Source organism: Cherax quadricarinatus, chromosome 7 (genome assembly GCF_038502225.1).
Source record: "Cherax quadricarinatus isolate ZL_2023a chromosome 7, ASM3850222v1, whole genome shotgun sequence".
Lineage (NCBI taxonomy): Eukaryota > Metazoa > Arthropoda > Malacostraca > Decapoda > Parastacidae > Cherax > Cherax quadricarinatus.
This window is the reverse complement of record NC_091298.1, coordinates 55,266,380-55,275,237: the sequence shown is the minus strand read 5'-3', so window position 1 is coordinate 55,275,237 and position 8,858 is coordinate 55,266,380. Positions and strand designations below refer to the sequence as shown.

The 8,858-nt window shown below is 38.1% G+C and overlaps 1 protein-coding gene across 35 annotated transcripts in view; it reads right to left on the bottom strand.

Moving 5' to 3' along the window:
* The window catches only part of LOC128686856 (bromodomain adjacent to zinc finger domain protein 2B), a 709,144-nt gene that overhangs the window by 55,817 nt on the left and 644,469 nt on the right, over positions 1-8,858 (bottom strand). For all 35 annotated transcript variants that reach the window (XM_070082464.1, XM_070082491.1, XM_070082470.1 and 32 more), the window contains one exon: positions 5,881-6,979. In XM_070082464.1, coding sequence (XP_069938565.1) covers positions 5,881-6,979 — 1,099 coding nt within the window. The remainder of the gene's footprint in view (positions 1-5,880; positions 6,980-8,858) is intronic.

Here is an 8,858-nt window from a genome sequence, read left to right as displayed (position 1 = left end):
AAAATCTAAGTAAATAATATCAAATTCTTTATCGTGGACAACAGCCTCAAAAGCTTTACTGAAGAAAGTTAATAAATTAGTTAGACAAGACCGGCCTCTTGTGAATCCATGCTGAGTATCATTAATCAAGCTATGCTTATCGAGATGGCTTCTTATAATCTCAGCTATAACTGACTCTAGTAATTTGTCTACAATTGAGGTCAGGCTTATTGGGCGGTAATTTGACGGTAACGACTTGTCCCCTGTTTTAAAAATAGGAATTACATTAGCCATCTTCCACATATCAGACACTACACCTGTTTGAAGAGATAAATTAAAAATATTAGTTAATGGTTCACAGAGTTCCATTTTGCATTCCTTAAGAACCCTTGAAAAAACCTCATCAGGACCCGGCGACTTATTTTGCTTCAGTCTATCTGCTTCACAACCATTTCACTAGTGACTGTGATGTTACATAATTTATCTTCTTCTAGCCCACTATAAAAATTAATTACTGGAATATTGTTAGTGTCTTCCTGTGTAAAAACCGAGAGAAAATAACTATTAAAAATCGAGCACATTTCATTCTCTTTGTCAGTAAGATGCCCATTGTTATTTTTAAGGGGACCTATCTTATCTCTAACTTTTGTTCTATAGACCTGGAAAAAAACTTTTTGGGTTAGTTTTAGAATCCCTAGCAACTTTAATTTCATAGTCCCTTTTAGCTTTTCTTATACCCTTTTTAATGTCCCTCTTAATGTCAATATACTGATTCATAAGATGACCCTCACCTCTTTTGATACGTCTATAAATTCCTTTCTTATGCCCTAGTAGATATTTCAGCCTTTTATTCATCCATTTTGGGTCATTTCTATTTGATCTAATTTCTTTATACGGGATAAACGTTCTTTGAGCCTCAAGTATAGTGTTCAGAAAACTGTCATATTGATAGCTCTCTTCGTTACCCCAGTCAACAGATGATAAGTGTTCTCTAAGCCCATCGTAATATGCTAAGCGAAAATCTGGGACTGTTACTGAGTTATCGCTACTATCGTACTTCCATTCAATGCTAAATGTAATTGATTTGTGGTCGCTAGCACCCAGTTCCTCTGAAATTTCTAAATTATTAACAAGGGATTCATTGTTTGCCAGAACTAAGTCAAGCAGGTTATTTCCCCTTGTAGGTTCTGTCACAAACTGCTTCAAAAAACAATCCTGAACTACTTCTAAGAAGTCGTATGATTCTAAATTCCCAGTCAAGAAATTAAAATCAATATGACTAAAGTTAAAGTCTCCTAGAATTACTACATTATCGTGCCTTGTGGCCCTAACAATTTCCTCCCATTGTAGTCTCCCTTGGTCCCTATCTAAGTTTGGGGGATATTATATCACTCCTAAAATCAGCTTATCATGCGCCTTTGAAAATTCTATTCAAACAGACTCTGTATGTGATACTTCAGAATTAATACCCGTTTTTATGCAACAGCTCAAGCGATCACGGGCATACAATGCCACCCCACCCCCCACTTCCCGATTCTTCTATCTACTTGGAACAATTTAAAACCATGAATGTGACATTCCGCAGGCATTTCCCGACTTTTTGAATTAAACCACGTCTCAGTTAAGGCAAATACATCAATGTTACCTGCACTAGCAACTAATCTCAACTCGTCCATCTTATTCCTAGCACTACGGCTATTAGCATAATAAACATTGAAACACTCTCCTTTCTCTTTACCCTTCCTGCTCATTTCTGTTTTTCTACTAAACCTATTACTGTCCTTATCACCCAGTGTCACTGGCTTTTCAATATCTACCTCGTTCTGCTTAATACTAGTTCCCCTAGAACTCATAATATTACTACACTGGGACTTCACTGTTTTCCTGCCAAAACCCATACCACTAACTATTCCTAGTTTAAAGTCCTAACAGCTCCCTCCACTGCAGTTGCCAGTGCTCCCACCCCAGACCTAGATAAGTGAACCCCATCCCTGGCATACATGTCATTTCTGCCATAGAAAAGGTCCCAGTTGTCAATGAATGGTACCGTATTTTCCTTACAGTGTTTGTCCAGCCAGCAATTGACACCAATTGCTCTGGACAACCATTCATTTCCAACTCCTCTCCTTGGCAAAATACCACATATGACAGGGTTCCCACCCTTCCTCCTAATTATTTCTATTGCTGACCTATACCTGCTAATCAGGTCTCCACTCCTACGTCTGCCAACATCATTTGCCTCCACCACTGAGACAGATAATAGGATTGCTCCCATTACCTCTCATGATGTCATCCAGATGGCTAACAATATCCTCCATCCCAGCCCCAGGAAAGCAAACCCTCTGTCTCCTACTCCTGTCCTTCAAGCAGAACGCCCTATCCATATACCTAACTATCCCCAACAACAACAATATCCATGGGGAAGTGGAATAAGAATCTTTCCTCCTTAAGCCATGCGTTTTGTAAAAGTCAACTAAAATGACGGGAACAATGGGCTAGTAGCCCCTTTTCCTGTAATAATTACTAAAAAGAATAAGAAGAAGAAAATTGTCAAAGTGGGAAGTCTGAATGTGTGTGGATGTTGTGCAAATGATAAGAAAGAGATGACTGTGGATGTTATGAATGAGAAGAAGCTGGATGTCCTGGCTTTAAGTGAAACAAAGCTGAAGGGGGTGAGAGAGTTTCAGTGGGATTAGGTCAGGGGTTTCAAATAGAGTTAGAGCTAAAGAAGGAGTAGCAATAATGTTGAAGGATAAGTTATGGCAGGAAAAGAGGGACTATAAATGTATTAATTCAAGGATTATGTGGAGTAAAATAAAGGTTGGATGTGAAAAGTGGGTTATAGTAAGCGAATATGCACCTGGAGAAGAGAAGTGTAGAGGAGAGAGAGAGAGATTTTGGGAAATGTTGAGTGAATGCGTGGGGAGTTTTGAACCAAGTGTGACAGTAATGGTGGTTAGGGATTTCAATGTTAAAGTGGGCAAAAATGTTGTGGAGGGAGTAGTAGGTAAATTTGGGGTGCCAGGGGTAAATGAAAATGGGGAGCCTTTAATTGAGCTATGTGTAGAAAGAGGTTTGGTAATAAGTAATACATATTTTATGAAGAAGAGGATAAATAAATATACAAGGTATGATATAGCATGTAATGAAAGAAGTTTGTTAGATTATATATTGGTGGATAAAAGGTTGAGGGGTAGGCTCCAGGATGTACATGTTTATAGAGGGGCAACTGATATATCGGATCATTATTTAGTTGTAGCTACAGTTAGAGTAAGAGGTAGATGGGAAAAGAGGAAAATGGCAACAACAAGCAAGAGGGAGGTGAAAGTGTATAAACTAAGGGAGGAGGAAGTTCGGGTGAGATATAAGCAACTATTGGCAGAAAGGTGGGCTGGTGCAAGTATGAGTAGTGGGGGGGGGGGAGAGGTTGAAGAGGGTTGGAATATGCAGTATTAGAATGTGGGGCAGAAGTTTGTGGTTATAGGAGGGTGGGTGCAGGAGGAAAGAGGAGTAATTGGTGGAATGATGAAGTGTGTGATAAAAGAGAAAAAATTAGCTTATGAGAAGTTTTTACAAAGCAGAAGTGTTATAAGAAGAGTAGAGTATATGGAGAGTAAAAGAAAGGTGAAGAGAGTGGTGAGAGAGTGCAAAAGGAGAGCAGATGATAGAGTGGGAGAGGCACTGTCAAGAAATTTTAATGAAAATAAGAAAAAATTTTGGAGTGAGTTAAACAAGTTAAGAAAGCCTAGAGAACGAATGGATTTGTCAGTTAAAAACAGAGTAGGGGAGTTAGTAGATGGGGAGATGGAGGTTTTGGATAGATGGCGAGAATATTTTGAGGAACCTTTAAATGTCGACGAGAAAGGGAAGCGGTAATTTCATGCACTGGCCAGGGAGGTATACCATCTTTCAGGAATTAAGAACAGGATGTGAGTGTGAGGGAGGTGCGTGAGGCATTACGTAGAATGAAAGGAGGTAAAGCAGCTGGAACTGATGGGATCATGACAGAAATGTTAAAAGCAGGGGGGGATATAGTGTTGGAGTGGTTGGTATTTTTGTTTAATAAATGTATGAAAGAGGGGAAGGTACCTAGGGATTGGCAGAGAGCATGTATAGTCCCGTTATATAAAGGGAAGGGGGACAAAAGAGATTGTAAAAATTATAGAGGAATAAGTTTACTGAGTATACTAGGAAAAGTGTACGGTAGGGTTATAATTGAAAGAATTAGAGGCAAGACAAAATGTAGGATTGCGGATGAGCAAGGAGGTTTCAGAGTGGGTAGGGGATGTGTAGATCAAGTGTTTACATTGAAGCATATATGTGAATAGTATTTAGATAAAGGTAGGAAAGTTTTTATTGCATTTATGGATTTAGAAAAGGCATATGATAGAGTGGATATGGGAGCAATGTGGCAGATGTTGCAAGTATATGGAATAGGTGGTAAGTTACTAAATGCTGTAAAGAGTTTTTATGAGGATAGTGAGGCTTAGGTTAGGGTGTTTAGAAGAGAGGGAGACTACTTCCCAGTAAAAGTAGGTCTTAGACAGGGATGTGTAATGTCATCATGGTTGTTTAATATATTTATAGATGGGGTTGTAAAAAGAAGTAAATGCTAGGGTGTTCAGGAGAGGGGTGGGATTAAATTATGTGGAATTAAATACAAAATGGGAATTGACACAGTTGCTTTTTGCTGATGATACTGTGCTTATGGGAGATTCTAAAGAAAAATTGCAAAGGTTAGTGGATGAGTTTGGGAGTGTGTGCAAAGGTAGAAAGTTGAAAGTGAACACAGAAAAGAGTAAGGTGATGAGGATATCAAATGATTTAGATAAAGAAAAATTGGATATCAAATTGGGGAGGAGTATGGAAGAAGTGAATGTTTTCAGATACTTGGGAATTGACGTGTCGGCGGATGGATTTATGAAGGGTGAGGTTAATCAAAGAATTGATGAGGGAAAAAAGGTGAGTGGTGCATTGAGGTATATGTGGAGATAAAAAATGTTATCTATGGAGGCAAAGAAGGGAATGTATGAAAGTACAGTAGTACCAACACTCTTATATGGGTGGGAAGCTTGGGTTGTGAATGCAGCAGCGAGGAGGCGGTTGGAGGCAGTGGAGATGTCCTGTCTAAGGGCAATGTGTGGTGTAAATATTATGCAGAAAATTCGGAGTGTGGAAATTAGGAGAAAGTGTGGAGTTAATAAAAGTATTAGTCAGAGAGCTGAAAAGGGGTTGTTGAGGTGGTTTGGTCATTTAGAGAGAAGGGATCAAAGTAGAATGACATGGAGAGCATATAAATTTGTAGGGGAAGGAAAGCGGGGTAGGGGTCATCATCGAAAAGGTTGGAAGGAAGGGGTAAGAGAGGTTTTGTAGGTGAGGGGCTTGGACTTCCAGCAGGCATGCACGAGTGTGTTCGATAGGAGCGAATGGAGACGAATGGTATTTGGGACCTGACGATCTGTTGGAGTGTGAGTAGGATAATATTTAGTGAAGGGATTCAGGGAAACCGGTTATTTTTATACAGCTGGACTTGAGTCCTGGAAATGGGAAGTACGATGCCTGCACTCTAAAGGAGGGGTTCGGGATATTAGCAGTTTGGAGGGATATGTTGTGTATCTTTATACGTATATGCTTCTAAGCTGTTGTGTTCTGAGCACCTCTGCAAAAACAGTGATTATGTGTGAGTGAGGTGAAAGTGTTAAATGACGATGAAAGTATTTTCTTTTTGGGGATTTTCTTTCTTTTTGGGTCACCCTGCCTCGCTGGGAGACGGCCGAATTTTAAAAAAAAAAATGCATTATATATATACATATACAATTCCACTGCCTGGATTCTTAAAAAATAAGTTATTTAAAAATCAGTGAAGAAAAATAGCAAACTGCACCAAAGCTTTATACCCACCTTCTGGAATAGGTAGCGCTTCTGCTGTTTGGTGTAATCTTTCTAACAGCTCTTTGTGCGGTAAACTTTGTACACTTCCTGCCGTGTTTGCTGTCACTGGTGTGGACCCATTTTCTGAAGCATTAGTTGATCCCGGCGCACTGTTAGCTGTCCAAGATGGGGTATTAACCGCCCCCGGTGTGCTTAATGCTACTGGAGTGTTAGATGATCCTGGAGTACTCGGCCTCCCAGGAGTACTACTTGCAAGTGGAGTGTTACAAGAGCTTGGAGGAACACTTGCAACTGGGCTGTGTGGTCCACTAGATCTCGAAAAAGGTGAAGCTTCTCGTGGGGAGCCCCTCAGGGTACCTTGTGGAGTCTGTCCACCGGGTAATGCTTCTAGGGATGATACATCACATGGGATACGAGGCAAGAGACTAAAACTTAACTTTTCCCGTTGTGTGACATGCTCTGTCCTGAGATACTGACCAGGTACTAAGCCTAAGCCTGTAGCCAGGAGATTTTGATCAATACCTTCATTACTAGTAGAATTATTTCCTTCTTTTAAACCATTAATCATGTATGGATTAAGTCCAGCATTTATTAAAGATGAATACACTTCACTGTTTGTGTTTTCACTTATTTTAGATTCATTCAATCTGTTCTGATTATCAGAATTTTTCAATTCCTCTTTCTTTTTCAATTCTTCCTTAAATTTTTCTGTTCGTTTTGGAATATCAGGCACTTCATTGTCCTCTTCTTCTTTCACTTTCCCATTCATGGGCTTCACATCAACACTTTCTTTGTCTCCACTTTCAGAATAAGTTTCATCTTTCTTTTCAATTTTCACTTCAATTTCAGTCTTCACAATATCCATTTTCTCCTCCTTCACAAGAGGTTCTTCTTTTATTTCCATTTTTATCTTTCTTTCCTCTTTGATTTTCTTCTCTTTCTTTGCCTTGGCTTCTTGAAGCTTGGCCTTTACTTCTTCTATGGAATAACCAACTTTAGTACTTGACGGAGGTACAGTAATAGGAAAGTGGTCACGACCCCTGTAGTCGCATGATGTGAGGCCCTCTAAGAAAGGACCTCCGGCATGTGGCAACACCCACATTGTCCGCTGTTAGGGAGAATATGATGCAAGTTACAACAAGACACTTGAGTGAATTCTGTACTATATCATATAAATGTTATGAAACATGACTGGAACAAATCACAACTAGCTCACAAATTAGAAATTAAATTTTACAAGCTTTGATTCATCCTGGACCATTATAAAGTCACAGCCTAATAATGATTCAGGACACACATTAATGTAATTTAATGCATTATCTCCAATTTGTATTAATTGTACAAAGATGATTGTCACTTATCTGGTTGGACCAGTTGTGGAGATATTGCAATGTCTTGTGTGTTTATATTGACTTAATTTTATTTTGCCAATAAATATGAGCTTCAATGAAATTTCATGGCATTTATTATAAATGTTTATATTGAGATGATGAGTATAATATTAATTCTCTTCCTTACAATGATTTCTACCTGAGTTGTTTCATTTCTTGTTTTCCCAGTTGCGAGCAAATGAATACATCACCCTCTTGATTAAATTTGTATTAGCCTGTCTATTAAATCCAAAAATTAAGGAAAGAATTGTTTTTCAAACTTCACATTTCCAATTAACCAGAGATTTATCAGTTTAAAAATAATATTTCTACATAAAATGGACATTTATTTTGGGTGTATTCTGTGACAGGTAGTAACCAAATTTTCCTGCAATAGTTTTCCTTACTTTCTTGACCATTATTTGCCCAGCCCTTAACCCTTTGAGGGCCCATGTCGTAGTCCTACGGGAAGACAGGGTCTGTGCTGTAGTACTACTTCATGAGCTCAGCTCACTCAGGTAAGCTGTGAGTGGTAAATTTGGGCCTAGATATAAGAGAATGCATCTATGTGGTAAGTGTGCACCATATAAAACAAACCTTGCAGTAGGCAGTGCATAATGAGAAAAAAAAACTGAGAGTGCGTTATTGGATTAAAACAGCGATTTCGGAGTGTATTTTCATATATTTTTTACAGTTGTAGTCGCTGTTTCTTGGTCTTATTTGATAGAATGGAAGATATATTATAGAAATAGAGATGATTTTGATTGGTTTTATTACTGAAAATAGCTTGAAACTGAGCTCAGAGTAGCGGAAATGTTAAATTTTTGCCAATGTTCAAGAGTAAACAAATCACATCACGTGTCCAATACACATCAGCTGGTGGGTCTAATGTGTGTTCACGAATGCGCTGATGTTATTTATACAATTATTACAATATTGTATAACAGTAAATCTTCTATTTTTTGGTGTGAATAAAAATTTTTTATGTGAATAAAAAATCAAAATGGAATTCATCTGTAAAGCCTGGATACATAACTAATAAACAGAGGAAATGTTATTTTAGTGCCAGGAATGCCTGCATTGTTTATTCTGGACCCTATTTTGAAACTGGAATATTTTGAACTTTGTGTGAAATTGGCCAAATTACCAATTTCCAATCACTTTATTGGGTAGTTAAAATAGTTGATCGGGCAATTTCTTGTGCTCAATAGATAAAATGGAACACATACTAGCGAAATAGCTAAGAATTTTGTTTAATGGAATAATGTAATTGCCCGAAAATAGGACTCAAATTGGGCAAAATCACTGATGCGTAAATATTGCTGACACAGAAAAATTTGCAAGAGCATAATTTTGTCAATTCTCTACCATTTCATAAGAATTTTTTTTTTTTTTTTTTAAATTCTTGGACCATGTGGGGAATTTTCAGATTGGGGGGTGTGGACCCTCAAAGGGTTAAAACTGGTAAATATAACAATTAAGATTATTTTTATGAGGATAAAACATAAACTACCATTATATAAATAATAATACATGATAATATACAGTGGTCCCTCGCTTTTCGTAGTTCTCGGCAATCGTAAATTTCGCCAATCATAGGGGTATTTTCGTATAAAC